This window comes from Electrona antarctica (genome assembly GCF_951216825.1).
Source record: "Electrona antarctica genome assembly, chromosome: 5".
NCBI lineage: Eukaryota > Metazoa > Chordata > Actinopteri > Myctophiformes > Myctophidae > Electrona > Electrona antarctica.
The window spans coordinates 57,636,386-57,658,094 of NC_136810.1; the positions used below are offsets into that span (position 1 = coordinate 57,636,386).

Sequence of the window (21,709 nt, forward strand, 5' to 3'; positions counted from 1 at the left end):
AGTACTCACTACGTGGCCTTGGCGCTGCCCTGCACGCTGACAGTCATGAGGGGGATCCAGGTGCCGCGGTACTCGAAGGCAGCCTGCGTGGTCAGACTGCCGCCCGTCCCGGCCGCGCCCTGACCACCCTGGACCGGGCCCCCGGGGCCCCCGACGCTGACCCCGCCTGCACACAGGAAGGAAGGAACCCGGGGGAGGGTGGAGGAACGAGAATTGAGAATTTGAAATATAAAAAAAAATGCGTTCCTGCGTACGTACTGTACGTGCGTGCGTGTGTGCGTGCCGTGCGTGTATGAACTCACCAGTGGGGGCGTTGGCAGCAGCAGGGTTGCCTCCATTGTTGGGGATGATGAAGAGGGACTGGATGAAGGAGCCCAGGGCGTTGACGATGTCTCTGAACACCTTGGTGGAGTGAGGCTTCATGTCATACGACTGGCAGAAAGACCTGGGGGGGGGGGGGGGGGGGGGGAAGAGAGAGAGAGAGAGAGAGAGAGAGAGAGAGAGAGAGAGAGAGAGAGAGAGAGAGAGAGAGAGAGAGAGAGAGAGAGAGAGAGAGAGAGAGAGAGAGAGGAGAGAGAGAGAGAGAGAGAGAGAGAGAGACACAGAGAGAGACAGAGAGAGAGAGAGAGAGAGAGAGAGAGAGAGAGAGAGAGAGAGAGAGAGAGAGAGAGAGCGCACAGACAGACATCATGGCCAGGGTTCACAAATTCACATCTCTCCAGTAGAGGTCTGAGACACAAACTATAGGGCAGTGGTTCCCAAACCTTTTCATGTCAAGGACCCCCAAATTGACACTCATTAGCCCGCGGATACACCACATTTGAAAAGATATGCCAGGAGACCCCCATAAGAGAATAAAAAACTAAATAAATAATAATAATCCAAGCTTCAAGCCGCCAGGCAGCGGGTTCGTTCGGGGTTGGTAACTCATCACAGTGACTTCCACCAGTTTAACAAAATAAGTACAAACAAACCACTTCACATGAACGATATTGATATTGAGATTGGGTGGGGGATATATATATATACAGTTGGGTGCCACCGATATTGTCCCTTATCATTTGACCCATTTAGGCCTGACCTCAAAATTTTAAAAAATCCTTCTAAATCCTCCAGTTTTCTGAAATAAATATTTTCACGATTTTTCAAAAATAGCAGACCTACAAGCTCGTAGCGCGCCACTCGGTGGCGCGCTATGAGCTTGTAGATCTGCTATTTTTCAATAGCTAAATTATAACATAATGTTTAAAACACCAAAAGGGGTTCCCGCCCAAAATGGGGTCCTTTTGCGCAGATCACGCAAACCTCAGCAAAAAGAAAAGGACAATATCGATGGCCTCCAACTGTATATATATATATATATATAGTCCTCACATTTCTCTGGGTTATCTAAAAACGGTACCCTTTGTCAAGTCCCGCCCGTGGTTGTGCCCCTCTTTGCACACATTGGTTGCCGTTTCGTGCAGGTTGGACAAAAATCCTTTCTCTCCCTCCACTACCATTGAAATAACATGTTTCTCAGTTGCTTCGTGTTGATATTCTGTGCGTTCAATTCTTATTTTAAACGTGGTGTCGGTAAAAAAAAAGGAACATCACAGGTGCAGCACGGTGACTGAGCATATCATGTTTGTTTTTAGTTTTTTCCGCGCGCATACGCGCGCATACGCGCGCACGCACACACACACACACACACACACACACACACACACACACACACACACACACACACACACACACACACACACACACACACACACACACACACACACACACACACACACACACACACACACACACACACACACACACACACACACACACACACAGTTCTTACCGTAGGAGGTGTGGCTGCACACACAGCCTGTGCACAGACTCCACGGCCACCGCTCGGAGCCACTGGGGCTTCTCTCCGTCCAGGAACTTCACCAGCAGAGACAGGAAGATCTCACACTCTGTCACCTACAAGAAGACACGCGCACACACACACACACACACACACACACACACACGTATACTTAGTATCGTTATTTATGTATTTACTGTTTTACTTATGTGTACTGTGGAGCATCACCCAAGTTTTTCACAATGCTGTACCTGTACATCTGTGTGACAATAAACACCTTGAACCTTGAACTTGTATAAAGTATAGCGCCCGTTTTCGCCCGTTTCCGAAGTTCTTCTGTTGGTTCACTCACTGTGTTTTGTTATTGTCGTCGTCTAGCTCCAGTATAGTTCATAACATTAGCTCCTGTTGTTGCCACTCGCTCAGCGTTGGTACCATTAGCTCCTGTTGTTGCCACTCGCTCAGCGTTGGTACCATTAGCTCCTGTTAGCTCCTGTTGTTGCCACTCGCTCAGCGTTGGTACCATTAGCTCCTGTTAGCTCCTGTTGTTGCCACTCGCTCCGTGTTGCGGCGCTCAGAGTGTGGGTTTTTTATGCCGTTCAGACTGCCGTTGGTTTAGGAGGTAGCCAACCATGACTAGGGCGTAGGGCAGGGTTCCCCAATTCATTTTCCTCAAGGGCCGAGTCCGCACGCGCGAAAAACTGTTTTTTTTAGTTTTTCATTAATTAATTAAAAATTGTTCTCAACCAGTGGTCCGGGGACCACCAGTGGTCCTTGAGGGGGTGCCCAGTTTGACATGCATAGGCTACTGACCCCCATTTAATGCCATTTATATCTGGGACACCCCCCGAAAACAAAACAAAAAACTTTTTTTTAATATATCCTTCCAGGGGCCACAAGGGGGCGCTCCGCGGGCCGCAAATGGCCCACGGCCAATACCCTTTTTTTCAACTAGTCAACTAGTACCAAACAAGGTCGACTAGTGGATTTACTAGTCGACTAGTTGCTTAATGCCCTACTAGGGCGTCACTAAAGTCGCCACTCATGTAGTCCAGGTGCTTTTCAATCACCTGGCCAAAAGGCCTTGGAAGGGCCACCGGGAAGGGACATCTTAACCACAAGCCTAATGAGGAATTAGGAATAGGTCTATTAGGTCGTTGGTCATCACGCAGAGGCCCTGAACACACAATGTGCTCCACTAATGTTTACCAGTAAGCTGTAGAAGTGTTTGATGAGCACGGAGACCACGCGCAGCAGCCTCATGCAGATGGGGAAGTAGGGCTTCTCCACGGGGGCCGGCGAGGCGGCGCTGCCTCCTCCACAGCCCTGACGGAACTTTATGTTGGGAGAGAACAGCTTGATGACCAGGGGACACACGCGCTCCTTCAGCAGGAAGCTGAACTCCTGGTGCTGGGAGGGACAGAGAGAGAGAGAGAGAACTTTATGTTGGGAGAGAACAGCTTGATGACCAGGGGACACACACGCTCCTTCAGCAGGAAGCTGAACTCCTGGTGCTGGGAGGGACAGACAGAGAGAGAGAGAACTTTATGTTGGGAGAGAACAGCTTGATGACCAGGGGACACACGCGCTCCTTCAGCAGGAAGCTGAACTCCTGGTGCTGGGAGGGACAGACAGAGAGAGAGAGAGAGAACTTTATGTTGGGAGAGAACAGCTTGATGACCAGGAGACACACGCGCTCCTTCAGCAGGAAGCTGAACTCCTGGTGCTGGGAGGGACAGACAGAGAGAGAGAGAGAGAACTTTATGTTGGGAGAGAACAGCTTGATGACCAGAGGACACACGCGCTCCTTCAGCAGGAAGCTGAACTCCTGGTGCTGGGAGGGACAGACAGAGAGAGAGAGAGAGAACTTTATGTTGGGAGAGAACAGCTTGATGACCAGGAGACACGCGTGATTTCTTTCTACGTCCGAGCATAGACATGGTAACGCCCCGCCTGCCTCTGATTGGCCTACCGACACTGCCCGTCTTGCCTGTCCTCCGAGATGCAAGGGTACTCCGTGGTGGGAAATAATACTTTAATTTTTGTAGAAGAGGCAAACCAATATTGTTTGTACCGTTTGCTTTGATTGAATAATTGATTGAACAACTATGATTTGATTTGGCTGTGTTCTAAATTAAAGTGTTAGTGTTGATTATCGTGTATTCATCTAATTATATTAAACTAATACTAAAACGATAAAGATCAAGGGAAAAGAGACCTTTTTACAGTACAATAATGTTTCAAGTTTACACATGTATACAAATAAACAGGCCAACGGCATAAACAATATTAGTTTGCCTCTTCTACAAAAATAAAAGTTACTGTCGCGCGTGCCAAGCTGTCATTCTCTTGTATTATAGGCAGGCGGGGCGTTACCATGTCTATGCTCGGACGTAGAAAGACGGCATCAGGGCCCGCCAAAACACATTTCGTTCGACTAAATCGACTGTAGATTTAGTCGACTAGAATCTTGATATTTAGTCGACTAAAACTAGACCAACACTACAACATTCCGGGTGACTAAAATGGGACTAAATCTAAATGAAAACAATTCAAAAGACTATGACTAAAAACACTGGGTGTGTCCTACCTGTAGGAAGACCTGGGGGAAGTCGTTGAGGACAGACTCCAGCAGCTCCAAACCAAACGTCCTGGTCATCTCCGTCATGCCCACCAGCCAGTAGGGGGCGTCAGCGTTCACCAGCTGACATAGGTCCTGCACACGCACGCACACGGGGGAAATTAACCCATTTTGACCTGAGATCAGATTCTAAAAAATGTCTTCTACATCCTGACAGTTTTCTGAAAAAGCTATGTTTCTATGTCGTTCTTCGGTTTTTCAAAAATAGCAGACCTACAAGCTCGTAGCGCGCCACTTGGTGGCGCGCTATGAGCTTGTAGATCTGCTATTTTTCAATAGCTAAAGCATAACATAATGCTAACACCAAAAGGGGTTCCCGCCCAAAATGGGTTAAATGTCATTGATTTCACACACAGTATCCACGGGTTTCAAACGTCCTATATGAGGCCGAGCATGAGTTATGGCCGTCGCTCCAGACCAAACAGAAATCTCCTGTTTCTGTAGCGTGGAGGTGGCTTGATGTCCAAGTACACCCCCTGGACATGACGCTAGTATGTCACAGGTGATTTGCCCCCAATCCAACCCCTGACGCTAAGCAGGGAGGGTCCCATTGTTATGAAAGGAAAAACTTTAAAAGGAAAAAACTTAAAAAAAACGTAACTTAAAAAAAACCTTAACTTAAAAAAAAATCTTAAAAAAACTTAAAAAGGAAAAACTTTAAAAGGAAAAACTTAAAAACACCTTAAAGGGTAAGACCACTTTTTTAGAGGTTTGGGTTGTTTTCTTACCTTATTATGGTCAAACTAGTCCAGTCCAGGAGTTATTTCGCTCCATAGTGCAGTTTTACAGAAAATAACGTTATAAAAATACCAGCCCATTGACTTCCATTGTAACGGGGAAACAGCTCTCAAAATCACTCTTTTAGTTCGTAAACAAACACAAACAAAGTTGTTTCAGACAATATAGAGCAACACCAAAACTCATGTGGTTTTATTTTTTCATAAAAATGTTAACTTCCTGTTGATTTGTCCATTTTTATTCAGAAGAAAACCCGGACTGGATCCATGGATCCGGATCCAGATCTTCATATAGTAAAATCAACAGGAAGTTACCATTTTTATGAAGAAATAAAACCACATGAGTTTTGGTGTTGCTCTATATTGTATGAAACAACTTTGTTTGTGTTTGTTTACGTACTAAAATAGTGACTTTGAGAGCTGTTTCCCCGTTACAATGGAAGTCAATGGGCTGGTATTTTTATAACGTTATTTTCTGTAAAACTGCACTATGGAGCGAAATAACTCCTGGACTGGACTAGTTTGACCATAATAAGGTAAGAAAACAACCCAAACCTCTAAAAAAGTGGTCTTACCCTTTAACTTAAAAAAAAACTTAACTTAAAAAAAAATCTTAAAAAAACACAAAAAAGAGAACTTAAAAAAAACCTTAAAAAATTACGTAATTTATTGTAATTGTTGTTTTTGCAATTTACGAGTTGCGTTCGCTTCCCGCGTTTGCGCGTCTTACTTGTTAAGTAGGGGCATTAATTTAGGGGGAAAAAACACAGGGATTTGGAATATGGAGATAGGAGGTTACTGCCCGACAGCAACAATATGTTCTTCAATATGTTGTCCGCGTGCTTTCCTGCCACTGTAATCGGCTCTGTCTGGATAATCCGCAAAATGCTGGAACAGTAAAAATAAAAAATGTAAAAGATAGTCCTTGGTTCAACAGCGTGAGAGCAGGTGCATGTAGTAGACACTCAGCAGAGAGCAGTGGTGTCATGGGGATTTTTTTTCCCGGTACCACGGAACGTCACGCGCACGCACACACAGACAGACACGCACGCACGTGCACGCGTGGGCATCTGTGCGCATCGCGGCATGCACACAGAACAGCTGATATAGCCTAAGCCTATTGTTAAATAGTGTATGAGAGTTCTATAACACAAAAGTAGACTTAAAATAGTCAGACAAACATCTTTACTGCACACTAGTGAAACAAAACAAGTTTGCTTTTGATGGAGGAGGAGGAGGCATTATTCTTGTGTGCAGAACACCACACAGCAGCAGCAGTAGCCTACTGGAGCCACAGCCTACTGCTGTAAGTGTGCATGCTTACCGTATAGGCTACGTGCGCTCAGGTATGAACAGTTAAAGCTGTCCTGTTGTTATGCAAAGTAGTAAACATTTGAATTCGGCACGGTACTTGACACGAATACTGGACAACTCACCCCGGTGCTTGCCCGTTTTTCCTCCCGGAATTTTCCCCAGTGAGGGGGATAACTTTGTAATATGCTATTGGCTGTTTGTATTCTTTTTGGAAAAATATAAAAAGATACTCCTGTGGAAAGGCTATATTTTACTTATATTGACCCTATAAACAATTTAGTATTATTTAGTATATGTAAGGTTTTTCCCTCTCAAATGGTACCTCGTCAGATAATCCCCACATAGCCTACAACAACTTCTGTGAACAGAGTTTACTGTGGTAGCTTTTCATAAATATATTTGTACTTAGGCTGTCTGCTGTCGTGAAAGTTTATAGTTAGAGAAATTCAAATTCCAGCTGTCCAGCCTCTCCCACCCCTCACTGGGGAAAATTCCGGGAGGAAAACGGAAAAGGGGTGAGTTGTCTTGTTACCCTTGACACGGTGTGAAAATAGGGGGGGGCGCCAGTAAACCCAGACCACACCGGCTACTTGGTGCACATGCACGTGCACCGTTCCCTTCCATCCCTGCGTGTGCACGTCAAATAACTTACTGTAAATCGCTCTGGATTAAGAGCGTCTGGGGGAAAAAAATAGCCTAAATTGTAAAGAGGCATGGAGAGCTGTCTCCCCCTGGTGGCCATACCTGGAAGAGCATGTAGGCGTCCTTGGCGCTGGGCCTCAGAGTGCTGACAGACCTCCTGTTGGTGTTTCCCTGGACGGGAGGGGGCTGATCTGATATGCCTGGGAGAGAGAGAGAGAGACTATGGATTAGACTGGGAGAGAGAGAGAGAGAGAGAGAGAGAGACTATGGATTAGACTGGGAGAGAGAGAGACTATGGATTAGAGAGAGAGAGAGAGAGAGAGAGAGAGAGAGAGAGAGAGAGCGAGAGAATGAGAGAGAGAGACTATGGATTAGACTGGGGGAGAGAGAGACTATGGATTAGACAGGGAGAGAGAGAGAGAGAGAGAGAGAGAGAGAGAGAGGGACTATGGATTAGACTGGGGGAGAGAGAGAGAGAGAGAGCGAGAGAGAGGAATAGAACAGGATGGGTTGTGTGGGGGGAAGAGATGAAAGGAGAGAGTAAGGTGTAATGACAGAGAGATGGGGGGGTTGGGGGGGTGGAGGGGGATGTCAGATGAGGAGAGAGCACAGGGGGACGAGGGGGGGTGGTGAGGGGGAGATGGCATACGACTGTCTGGCTCACACTCCACAGTGTCTCTTTCTCTCTCTCACACACACACAGTCACACACAGTCACACACACACACAGTCACACACACACACACACACACACACACACACACACACACACACACACACACACACACACACACACACACACACACACACACACACACACACACACACACACACACACGTATGATCATGTGTGAGCAGTGCACGTACACACAAAAAATAACAAGAAAAAAGTTCAACCCACACATCTGTTCGTTCACCCAAGCTCCCAGACTCACGTCAGTCACACCCCTTTCCCTGCAATGGGGAAGCTGGCACGGTGATTATACTGAACTAAAACTAGCAAAATAATGAAAATGGTAGGTTTTCTATTTATCGCGCATTGCCAAGCTTTTATCGCGTGCAACCCTGATTTTGAAGAGCCAAATATCCGTAACCGGATGTTACAATGACAAAATGCTGCATGTGGTGTCTTGACCGGTTGTTGTTCTCTCGGTCGGTGGTGAAAAAACCCGACTGCGAGTATCCGTTGCCGTTGAAAACCCTTGTTTTCACCAGAAACGACATTCATTGCGCCGATTTGTCTGCTCATTTCTTTGTGTCCTCAATTCCAATTTCCCTCATTTATAATCCTGTCATGAGTTCTCTCTCCTGATTGGAGAAAATTGGTATTCCAGCGGCAAAATACATATCATTATGGGGTTCCTTGACATGGAAAAGTTTGAGAACCACTGACAAAGAAACATGTTTTTCTTGTTTTTTCCTCCAGAATCTAGTCAGGATTTAGAAGACATTTTGTAGAAGCTGATCTCAGGTCTCTCAATGGGTAATAGCATAAGCTGCTTTAGGCGGGAACCCCTGTTGGTGTTTTCATTATGTTATACTTTAGCTATTGAAAAATAGCAGATCTACAAGCTCGTAGGTCTGCTATTTTTGAAAAATCGCACATTTTTGAATATATATTATTTCAGAGCGAGTTTTTAACTCAAATCTTTGCATCTGGGCCCTGGGGAGGTCCCTGAAACAACACATGTTCAGATGGGGGTCCGCGGCCAAATACAGATAATTCTGGGGGTCCTTGACATGAAAAAGGTTGAGCACCACTAGACATAGAAACATGGGGTTTTTCATTAAACTGTCAGGATTTAGAAGACTTTTTTTTTTTTAATTGTTCTCAGGTCTAAACGGGTTTAACCCATTTTGACCTGAGATCAGATTCTAAAAATGTCTTCTACATCCTGACAGTTTTCTGAAAAAGCTATGTTTCTATGTCAGTCGATATTATATATTATATATTCTTCGATATTTTCAAAAATAGCAGACCTACAAGCTCGTAGCGCGCCACTCGGTGGCGCGCTATGAGCTTGTAGATCTGCTATTTTTCAATAGCTAAAGCATAACATAATGCTAACACCAAAAGGGGTTCCCGCCCAAAATGGGTTTAAGAGAACACAGGGACGTGCAGAGTGTGTTAGAGAGGCAGGGGCTGAAATCCCGTAAGAGGGCACTTTTGGACAAAAAGAGTGAAAATAGCAGATCTACAAGCTCACGACGCGTCGCGCTGCGACACGTCGAGAGCTTGTAAATCGGCTATTTCCGGGGCGCAACCCAGCACTCTTTAGCTAGTGGAGATGCAGGTGTAACGACATGGATTTCTAAACGAATTTGTTCAACGCAAAATTCTGCGTTCCAAGTTCAGGAAGACTGAATGCTGCCTTCCGGCATGGCATGGAAAGGAGGGGCATGTGCATTTCTTTCACCATGTAGTAAATGCTGCATTCGTGGTCTGGAGAGGGCGGTTGTTTTACAGACGAGTAAAAGGGCAGGGGCTGAAGCCCCCTTTGATGTCTATGTGTGCACGTCTCATGCCCAGACACAGGACGGACCGACTGGGAGCTTCTGGCTGAAAGACACTACGTTTCTACACAGGACGGACCGACTGGGAGCTTCTGGCTGAAAGACACTAGGTTTCTACACAGGACGGACCGACTGGGAGCTTCTGGCTGAAAGACACTAGGTTTCTACACAGGACGGACCGACTGGGAGCTTCTGGCTGAAAGACACTAGGTTTCTACACAGGACGGACCGACTGGGAGCTTCTGGCTGAAAGACACTAGGTTTCTACACAGGACGGACCGACTGGGAGATTCTGGCTGAAAGACACTAGGTTTCTACACAGGACGGACCGACTGGGAGCTTCTGGCTGAAAGACACTAGGTTTCTACACAGGACGGACCGACTGGGAGCTTCTGGCTGAAAGACACTAGGTTTCTACACAGGACGGACCGACTGGGAGCTTCTGGCTGAAAGACACTAGGTTTCTACACAGGACGGACCGACTGGGAGCTTCTGGCTGAAAGACACTAGGTTTCTACACAGGACGGACCGACTGGGAGCTTCTGGCTGAAAGACACTAGGTTTCTACACAGGACGGACCGACTGGGAGCTTCTGGCTGAAAGACACTAGGTTTCTACACAGGACGGACCGACTGGGAGCTTCTGGCTGAAAGCCACTACGTTTCTACACAGGACGGACCGACTGGGAGCTTCTGGCTGAAAGACACTACGTTTCTACACAGGACGGACCGACTGGGAGCTTCTGGCTGAAAGACACTAGGTTTCTACACAGGACGGACCGACTGGGAGCTTCTGGCTGAAAGACACTAGGTTTCTACACAGGACGGACCGACTGGGAGCTTCTGGCTGAAAGACACTAGGTTTCTACACAGGACGGACCGACTGGGAGCTTCTGGCTGAAAGACACTACGTTTCTACACAGGACGGATGGACTGGGAGCTTCTGGCTGAAAGACACTAGGTTTCTACACAGGACGGACCGACTGGGAGCTTCTGGCTGAAAGACACTAGGTTTCTACACAGGACGGACCGACTGGGAGCTTCTGGCTGAAAGACACTAGGTTTCTACACAGGACGGACCGACTGGGAGCTTCTGGCTGAAAGACACTAGGTTTCTACACAGGACGGACCGACTGGGAGCTTCTGGCTGAAAGACACTAGGTTTCTACACAGGACGGACCGACTGGGAGCTTCTGGCTGAAAGACACTAGGTTTCTACACAGGACGGACCGACTGGGAGCTTCTGGCTGAAAGACACTAGGTTTCTACACAGGACGGACCGACTGGGAGCTTCTGGCTGAAAGACACTAGGTTTCTACACAGGACGGACCGACTGGGAGCTTCTGGCTGAAAGACACTACGTTTACGTTTCTACACAGGACGGACCGACTGGGAGCTTCTGGCTGAAAGACACTAGGTTTCTACACAGGACGGACCGACTGGGAGCTTCTGGCTGAAACTGACACTACGTTTCCTACCAAAGCTGGCAGACTTCCAACTTTGCTAGATGTACTTGCAGTCACCGACAAGTGTTGTTTTTGGCAGCAAATTTCTATTTTAGTTCTAGTCATAGTCTTTGGACTGAAACTTAATTTAGTTTTCAGTCATATTTTAGTCACCTAGAATGTTTTAGTGTTAAGTCTAGTTTTAGTCGACTAAATATCATAAGATTTTTGTTGACTAAATCTACAGGTGATTTAGTCGACTGAAATGTATTTTGGTGGGCCTTGATGCCCTCGTAATGACACTTTTTCTATTTTCACTTGCTGAAAATAGCCGATCTACAAGCTCGGCTATTTTCAGCATGCAACTGACTTATACCGGATCTCTTGTCCACTAGTCCATTCCTAACATTTTAGTCTAGTTTTTATTTTGTTGACGAAATTGTCAATATATTTACTCTTAGTTTTAGTCATCATAGCTTAGTTTTCATTTAGTTAAGGGACCAAGAAGTCACGAAGTAACTTTGGTCACTTATTGCTTTTGTGTTTATTTTTCTTCTCCTTCTTCTCCTCCTTCCGCCAAAAATAGCTGTTCTGGCTGAACCGTGCAGTCGGTTTTCGCGAAACGCGGTAGTCTGGTAGAGGGCCATGCCAAACGGTGACTATGCGAAGCCCATGACCATTGGCCAAATGGTGGCGCTATAGCACTCAATTTAAAATGCTAACTTTGAACGTGCATATCTCATGAACCGTTTGACCGTTGGCAATGACAATTTGATACACATATATGTGTCTCCTCATGCCGAACAACTTTCGTGTTCTGACTTTTGACCTCTGACCTTTAGATCACCCGCCATTTTGAATTATATGAAAAACAGTTCAAATGTATCTGTCCCCAGGATCTTTGATCAAAATGCACGAAAACTTCTACACGTGAACTTTGGACCTATACGGACTTTTTATGAGCCAATGAAATGAGCCAATCAGTTTTTATGAGCCAATGAAAATTGATGTTTTGTGAAATTACTTCTTCTGCACCTAATACCTACATGAAGCGTCATTTGCTTATTACACTTTACAGTATGGTAGAGGGTCATGCCAAATAGCACTGAAAGCAGTCTTACTCCAATTGGCCAAAGGGGGCGCTATAGTAATTTTTTGAAAATGAAACCTTTGAACAGGCTTAACTCATGCCTCGTTTGGCCAAAGGTCATGGGACTTGTTTCCACATGTTCCTTGACTCAGGGGGAACACATCTGTCACTTTGACAAGTAAGCTCCGCCCTCAGATTTTCCGCCATTTTGAGCAGTTTGAAAAATGCTTATACCCGATTTTCTGCCTGGAATTTTGAGCAATTTGCGTGAAACGTCCTACACACAATCTATGGACCATTATCTGAAATCCCAGTTGAAGAGAAGTTTGTACGTGAGAACATTTACAGCAAAACACACTGTAGTAATGGATAGTGACATTGCAAAAACAAGGACATACATACTTGTTACCAAAACACTGATTGATGTTACTGTTCCCAATGAAACATCTAACTGTGTCTGCATAGCTCAGTTGGTAGAGCTCTTGCCTTCAGAAGTTCAGACCACAAGGTTGTGTGTTCAAATCCGGGTACCGACAACTCAGCTCGTCAGTCTTATTTGTGCATATTGTTCTTATTGAGTATTGTCTTCTTTCTTGGTCCCGCCTTATCGCTGCTTGCAGCTATATTTTCCATTTAGTTTTCGTCAGTGAAAAAAGGTAGTCGACGGAACATTTTTCGTTTGAGTTTTAGTCGACGAAAACAACACTGGTCACCGAGCAGGCAGAAGGTCTCTATTTTGGGATTGTGGCTGAACTCCCATGTACCGTGAAACTGGACGTGAACTTGACTCTTTGTACCGTGAAAGTGGAAGTGAACTTGACTCTTTGTACCGTGAAAGTGGAAGTGAACTTGACTCTTTGTGATCTCAGCCGTCGTTGCCGTTGACTCCTGCTGGAAAGTTCACTTGGCACACTGCCATAAAAAAACGCTGACCTATGTGAATAACACTGTTCTACAATACATCATACATCCACTTTAGACACTAGCCCATTTTGGGGGCGGGAACCCCTTTTGGTGTTTTAAACATTATGTTGTAATTTAGCTATTGAAAAATAGCAGATCTACAAGCTCGTAGCGCGCCACCGAGTGGCGCGCTACGAGCTTGTAGGTCTGCTATTTTTGAAAAATCGTTCAAATGTGCCTCAAATCTTTCAGAAAATTGTCATGATTTAGAAAACTTTTTTTTTTAAATGTCGACATCAGGCCTAAATGGACTAGAGTAGCATCCACTGATCTGTTCCGCTGTGTCCTGGTGTAACGTACCGTAAGCCAAGTCCTGTGTGTTCACCTGTGTACTAGTACTCACTACTTTTCCATGATTGTATTGATGTTGGTTTGTCACGTCACCACCACACTACGCAGCCCAGAGGAAGCACGGGGGGGTCCGTACGCTTTCCAAGACCAGTCAATTGTCTGACATGCGGAAAACGACCGGATTAACCCATTTTGACCTGAGATCAGATTCTAAAAATGTCTGTTTGAAAATGACAGTTTTCTGAAAAAGCTATGTTTCTATTTCAGTCGATTTTTCAAAAATAGCAGACCTACAAGCTCGTAGCTTTTTTATTTTTCAATAGCTAAAGTATAACATTACACTTAAAACACCAAAAGGGGATCCCGCCCAAAATGGGTTAAGGTTTGGCGAACATGCGCTGCTCCGTGCTTGCGGGTTATGGTTTGAGGTCGGTCATTGTCGGACCAACGACTGGTCGGAACTTAGCACTGCACCCCAAGAATGCTGTGTGAATCTACCACACTACACTATGCAGCCCAGGGCAAGCTGTATGAATCTACCACACTACACTATGCAGCCCAGAGCAAGCTGTATGAATCTACCACACTACACTACGCAGCCCAGGGCAAGCTGTATGAATCTACCACACTACACTATGCAGCCCAGAGTCAAGCTGTATGAATCTACCACACTACACCATGCAGCCCAGAGTCAAGCTGTATGAATCTACCACACTACACTATGCAGCCCAGAGCAAGCTGTATGAATCTACCACACTACACTACGCAGCCCAGGGCAAGCTGTACGAATCTACCACACTACACTACGCAGCCCAGAGCAAGCTGTATGAATCTACCACACTACACTACGCAGCCCAGAGCAAGCTGTGTGAATCTACCACACTACACTATGCAGCCCAGAGCAAGCTGTGTGAATCTACCACACTACACTACGCAGCCCAGGGCAAGCTGTACGAATCTACCACACTACACTACGCAGCCCAGAGCAAGCTGTACGAATCTACCACACTACACTACGCAGCCCAGGGCAAGCTGCACGCCGTGTGAATCTTATACACAACATACTCCCCCGTGTTCATTTAACTCTATGCACTCTGGTTTGAGGGCAGCAAGCATTAATGTGAATCATTCATCATCACACACAGCTGGGTGTGTTCATGGTTTTGACGCACAGCTGGCTGGCAGCAGTGGACTGAAAATGTTTTCCTTAGGGAAGAGACAACGCGTGACTTCATTGCCTTTTATATCGGCGCGCCCTGTCCAGTCTAGGGCATTCACTTCTAGTCATTTTTACTAGTTGACTAGTTGCCTAGTTTACTAGTCAACTAGTCGACTAGTTGTTTAACTACCTATTATGTAAAAAATAAAATAAATTAAAAAAAATAAACTTTCTTTTTTTTTTATATAAATATTTGTACATTGAAAAACTGTGTACATGGTGACTATAACTATAATCTACCTGATATTGAGGCCTACAAAATCGGGAAAAAAATAAAAAATAAAATAAATACACTTTTTTTTTTCTTATCAACTAGTCAACTAGTACTAACAAGGTCGACTAGTGGATTTACTAGTCGACTAGTAAACTAGTCGACTAGTTGCTTAATGCCCTAGTCCAGTCCAGTGTGGTTTTCCAAATGAACACTGCGCAAAAAATCATGGAATACGGATGTGTATATATTACAGGAAACTATCGAACAAACTCCGGTAAACTCCCGAATTGTATACCATCACACCTGTATATTATCGTATATTACTGTACAGGAGGCCATCGATATTGTCCTTTTCTTTTTGCTGAGGTTTGCGTGATCTGCGCAAAAGGACAGTTAACCCATTTTGGGCGGGAACCCCTTTTGGTGTTTTAAACATTATGTTATAATTTAGCTATTGAAAAAATAGCAGATCTACAAGCTCGTAGCACGCCACCGAGTGGCGCGCTACGAGCTTGTAGGTCTGCTATTTTTGAAAAATCGTGAAAATATTTATTTCAGAAAACTGGAGGATTTAGAAGGATTTTTAAAAATGTTGAGGTCAGGCCTAAATGGGTCAAATGATAAGGGACAATATCGGTGGCACCCAACTGTATATTACAGGAAACTATCGAACAAACTCCGGTAAACTCCCGAAATTGTATACCATCACACCTGTATATTACCGTATATTACTGTATATGCCTGCTAAACTTGAGGTTTACACAGGCAAATCTAGTGCCCATAATTTCCTGTTAACCCATTTTGACCTGAGATCAGATTCTAAAAATGTCTTCTACATCCTGACAGTTTTCTGAAAAAGCGATGTTTCTATGTAATTTTTCAAAAATAGCAGACCTACAAGCTCATAGCGCGCCACTCGGTGGCGCGCTACGAGCTTGTAGATCTGCTATTTTTCAATAGCTAAAGCAGAACATAATGCTAACACCAAAAGGGGTTCCTCCTCTTGTCACGCAGTGGATGAAGAGTCACATTTTGCCACGGACAAATATTGTCTCTGTTCCGTGGAAACCTCATATGTCCAAAAAAAATGTCCATTTTCAGGATTCGAAATTCAAAAACACCAAAAGTAGCAGATCGACAAGTTGGAAACGTGTCTATTCGTGACGCATTTCGCACATGTGGATCTGCTACTTTCAGTGCTTTTGCGTGACGCTGAAATATGATCAAGTAGGTCGGGTATTTTTTACGAAATAACACGTTTGAATACGGAGATGAGGTTTCTTTTCCGACAGCGACGGTATAATAATGAATAAAACAATTGAGTCCCCACTCCTCTGGGGTGTTTTTGTCACTGTACATACATGTATCACATAATCACATATGTGACCAGATTTGACTGAGAGACTGCCATCGCGCAAATTACAGCTTTTCACCAGAGGAGTAAAAGTTTGTTTTTTTGAGTTAAACGCAGACTCTTCACATACTAGAGCATGTCTGAAATAAGTGTCAGAGCTGAAATCGACATGTAAATATGAAATAAATACTTAAACATGTAGCTAGGTGTAATGTTAGAGACCACAGAAGTGAACCTTTCAAGCCTGTTTTCTCAACTCGCTGTTTCTCTGCAAGACATTACTCTATAAGCCATATCTCCAAAACTGGTGGGTCAAACTGAACAACCAATATGTACATTTGAAGCTATGATTCCCTGCTTTCCCATATGACATGACAAAAACAAAATTCAAAAAAATCCAATGGCAGTCCCCCAGTCAAATGTAGTCACATATGTAGAATTCCTCCTCTGCATTTAAACCAAACCAAACAAACGGCAGCAGTGGATGCCATTAATACAGAGCGCCGGGAGCAGTTCGGGTTAATTGTCTCGCTCAGGGACACTTATCGACTTTGCCGGAGGGCGAACTGGGGGCGAACTGTGTGTGTGTGTGGGGGGGGGGGGGGGGGCTCCCAAATTCCAATGCTGCCATAGCTGTTGCTAATGGCTGTCCTCCTAATATTCAAATTGCCTTAGAGGGTTGGTGGATGGTACAGCCAGACTTGCGAGTCGTATACCGTTGCTCCACTCCGCACCAGACCAGACATGTCACAAACACTGTTCAGGGTTCTGCCGTGAGAATATAGTCACACCCCACATGGGGCACTATAGCCCTGAAACATAACCGTCATAATCATGACAGTCGTGGCTCAACTTCAGCCTGTCTTTTGCGACTGCTACATTTACAGAGCAAACGTGAACATAAATGTTCAGATTTCAAATATAAAGTGCTCACCCCAACGTGCCACGGATGTTAGAATATCACTGGGTCGGCTAAATTTGCACCCGTGCATTGCGCGCTGTTGCCTTTTTTTCCATCTTTTACATTATTTTTTAAATATTATTTTAAAAACCACACCTGTGTGAACTGGGCGGTGCACCTATACTTGTATTGTGATAGTTACTGTACTGTAGTCTGTACTGTAGTCTGTACTGTACCGTACGGTGTTCGGTACTGTGTACTCTACTGTACTCACTCTACAGTTCTGTACTGTACTATTGTATAGAGCGTCGTAGTCCCGCCCCCTACCAGGGCCCAGGAAATGATTCCCTGTTCATTTTCGTCATAGACATTTCAAAAAGTATATATTTAAAGACCTTTTAAGCCTCGTACAAAGCCAACTCGAGTTGTGACAAAATTGACAACAAACACAATTTCTCGGGCTGAACAAATAATAAGAAAGAAGAAGAAAATGGCACTTTTGTTGTTTTTCTTCTTTGTAATTATTTGTTTGGTCCAAAATATTGTGTTTGTTGTCATGATTTGTCACAACTCGAGTTGGCTTTGTACGATAAGGTCTTTAAATAAATACTTTTTGAAATGTCTATGGGGAAAATGCATTGGGAATTATTTCCTGGGCCTGGTGTCGTCATGAAAGGGGGCGGGACTGCGACGCTCTATAGTGCACAGTGTGAAGCTCAACAGCCCAAACCTGAAGGTAGGTCACCCAGCGGTATTGCAGCTGTACATACTCCAAACAGACATACATACATACATACATACATACATACATACATACATACATACATACATACATACATACATACATACATACATACATACATAGGGACACACGTGGCCAGTCATTGTTGGAGCGGTGTGCACGCACCGCTCAAAAAGGTCTTAAATTGTAATTTGGGGAACATCACATGGGGACCCCTAGGCTGAGAACCACTGGTGTACTTGTCCTGTAAAGGCAGTGGTTCCCAAAGTGGGGTCCGGGGACCCCCCAAGGGGTCCTTGAGAGAGTTCCAGGGCGTCCCCAGCTAAATGATAGTTTGGAACCAAATGGACCCTTATGGGTCTGTAACTCTGAGTGTACAAATGGAACCAAATGGACCCTAACGGGTCCATTTGGTTCCATTTGTACACTCTCAGAGTTAAATTAACATTGATTTTACTATTTAAATTGGGGTCCTTGAGATACAATGCCATTAAATTGGGGACTGCAGACGTCAAACTGGGGGGTCCTTGAAATTAAACGGGTTGAGAATCACTGCTAGAGCTGTGAAAATCTTCTCTTATGGGGGTCCCTGGTATTATCTCTTCAAATGGGGGTCCGCGGGCTAATAGGTGTAGATTTGGTGGTCCTTGACATGGCAACGTGTGGGAACCACTGCTGTAAAGGGCTTTATTGTCACCGTGTGTGCAATAAAACAAACAAATTATTATTATTTTTAACTCATTCTGGACGGGAAACCCCTTTTGGTGTTTTAAGCATTATGTTGTACTTTAGCTATTGAAAAATAGCAGATCTACAAGGGCATAGCGCGGCACCGAGTGCCACGCTAAGAGCTTGTAGGTCTGCTATTTTTGAAAATGTGGCGTAAATCTTTGAATATTTATGAGTTTGAATGAGTTTTTAACTCATATATTTGCTTCTGGGGAGGTCCCTGGAACAACATTCTTTTCAGATGGGGGATCGGCAGTCAATTACATTACTAATTTACAATTTTTGGGGGTCCTTGACATGAACATGTTTGAGAACGACTGACATAGAAACAGTTTATTTTTCAGAAAACTGTCACGATTTAGAAGACATTTGGTAGAATCTGGTCTCAGTCCTATAAATGAGTGAACGATGTCTGACCTTTGAAGCGCTCGTCCTCGGCCACCATCCTCTCGAACACCACGGTGACCACCTGTCTGACGGTGGCGGCCGCCGTGTTGTTGGTGATGTTGTCCTTGGTGAAGTGGAGGCGGAAACACAGCACGATGGCCTGGGGGACAGACAGAGAGGAGAGGACAGGGACAGCCATGTTGACATGTTAATATCACTGTGAAACACAGCCCGATGGCCTGGGGGACAGACAGAGAGGAGAGGACAGGGACAGCCATGTTGACATGTTAATATCACTGAAACACAGCACCATGGCCTGGGGGACAGACAGACAGAGAGGAGAGGACAGGGACAGCCATGTTGACATGTTAATATCACTGAAACACAGCACCATGGCCTGGGGGACAGACAGTCAGAGAGGAGAGGACAGGGACAGCCATGTTGACATGTTAATATCTCTGTGAAACACAGCACCATGGCCTGGGGGACAGACAGACAGAGAGGAGAGGACAGGGACAGCCATGTTGACATGTTAATATCACTGTGAAACACAGCCCGATGGCCTGGGGGACAGACAGTCAGAGAGGAGAGGACAGGGACAGCCATGTTGACATGTTAATATCACTGTGAAACACAGCACCATGGCCTGGGGGACAGACAGTCAGAGAGGAGAGGACAGGGACAGCCATGTTGACATGTTAATATCACTGTGAAACACAGCACCATGGCCTGGGGGACAGACAGTCAGAGAGGAGAGGACAGGGACAGCCATGTTGACATGTTAATATCACTGTGAAACAAAGCCCGATGGCCTGGGGGACAGACAGAGAGGAGAGGACAGGGACAGCCATGTTGACATGTTAATATCACTGTGAAACACAACACTATGGCCTGGTGGACAGACAGAGAGGAGAGGACAGGGACAGGTCCATTGAACTTTGGTGACTTTGGTTGGTACGTCCAAAGTTTTTGGAAGCATAATGTATCATAAATAGTGGAAACAACATGACTGTGGCTGCACTAGCGAGCACACTAATTAGATTGTATCTAATTATACTGTATCGCCTACATGGAAAGGTGCCCCTAGAGTCATACTATTTCATGACAGAGGCAAGCTACTGTATAGTGGACTGTAATACTGGTGACCAGGACTACAGTCTATTTCCATCCCACCAAGTAGTTATAGGCTAATTTGATTTCATCGCATGGCAAACAGCCGATCAACAAGCTCAGAAGGTGTCGCATCACAAGTAGGGTTGGGATTCGTTAGGATTTTACCGGATCGCTCTTAACGGTTCCAGTTCCTAACGGTTCCCTTAACGGATCCTAATATTATTATTTTCCCCATTCTTTCTGACATACATTATGCTTATATTATAACTAACCTAACCAAGTACATAATAAACACAAATTCAATGATTGTAATTGCACTTTACACTTATGAGGTGGCACTATTATTTAAACTTCACCACCACCACCACCAGCTAGCCACCACAACAATAACATTGTTGCAATTTGTACTGTATATTGCAATATTGCATTTGCAATAATGATATTGTTGTGGTGACATTAAGTCTTTAATGTTCAGATTATTTTAATATGAAGGACCCCTTACCCTAATGGAACAAGCCATAGTGCTTTCTTGGGTTATAAAATCCTCTTAGCAGACCTTGTATTGAACTGTAGGCTACGTTCCTGTGGTTTTTTTCTGCAAACTGTTTATAAAGTAATCAATCTATGGAGGTATATGCACCTAAACGCTGGGCTCTCAACAGTCGCGCGATTAATTTAGAGACAAATCAAAAGCAGTTGAGTTGCTTATAAGTTGTAAGTTGCATCATCCTCGTCCCCCGCCGGCTTTGGTGGAACTGCGGGGAGAGCGGGCACGGCTTTCCGCAGGCTCTCAAACACGGTGTGCCTAGATTATTCTCGTGAGTCGTGGACACTGTTTTTGAGATGTTTCCTCAATGTGGACGTGCAACTGGTGCAAGTTGCAACAACCTTTGCAGGAAACTATGGCATCGCATTTATTGCACTGCGTGCTCAGCCTCAGAGTAATTTCTCTCTCTGTTAACCACACTTTGGAGATCTCTTCGACATGGTGACCGGTCGCTGAATGCACAGAACAGTGGTATCCTCCCCGACCCCACTCACTCATGTCGGTGGGGTGACGTCACCCCAGGCTCTGCTTGAATGCATGCACAGACACAGCGGAGATAAATGACGACTGATGCGATCCGTTTGGGGAACCGTTAATAAAAAAAATGATGGAACCGGTTCCGGATCCGACCCGGAATCCCAACCCTAATCACAATACGTTATTTTCACAATTAGCTATTTTCTAAAACATTTTTGCAACCATTTGTGCGTGTGGTGTTGTACCTTAGAGAGGACCTCGTCATGGACCACAGTGTTGGTGGTGTGTGTGTGTTATTGTACCTTTGAGAGGACCTCGTCGTGGACCACAGTGTTGGTGGTGTGTGTGTGTGTGTGGTGTGTTATTGTACCTTAGAGAGGACCTCGTCATGGACCACAGTGTTGGTGGTGGTGGTGGTGGTGGTGGTGTGTGTGTGTGTGTGGTGTTATTGTACCTTTGAGAGGACCTCGTTGTGGTTGTGGACCACAGTGTTGGTGGTGTGTGTGAGGTGTTATTGTACCTTAGAGAGGACCTCGTCGTGGACCACA

At 45.0% G+C, this 21,709-nt stretch overlaps 1 protein-coding gene across 1 annotated transcript in view; it reads right to left on the reverse strand.

Moving 5' to 3' along the window:
* mon2 (MON2 homolog, regulator of endosome-to-Golgi trafficking) overlaps window positions 1-21,709 on the reverse strand; it is a 126,112-nt gene that overhangs the window by 65,523 nt on the left and 38,880 nt on the right. The window contains exons 5-11 of the mRNA XM_079501727.1: window positions 19,055-19,184; window positions 7,280-7,377; window positions 4,434-4,559; window positions 3,053-3,253; window positions 1,835-1,959; window positions 303-445; window positions 10-166 (exon numbers count right to left, since the gene is read on the reverse strand). Of these exons, the coding sequence (XP_079357853.1) occupies window positions 10-166; window positions 303-445; window positions 1,835-1,959; window positions 3,053-3,253; window positions 4,434-4,559; window positions 7,280-7,377; window positions 19,055-19,184 (980 nt within the window). The remainder of the gene's footprint in view (window positions 1-9; window positions 167-302; window positions 446-1,834; window positions 1,960-3,052; window positions 3,254-4,433; window positions 4,560-7,279; window positions 7,378-19,054; window positions 19,185-21,709) is intronic.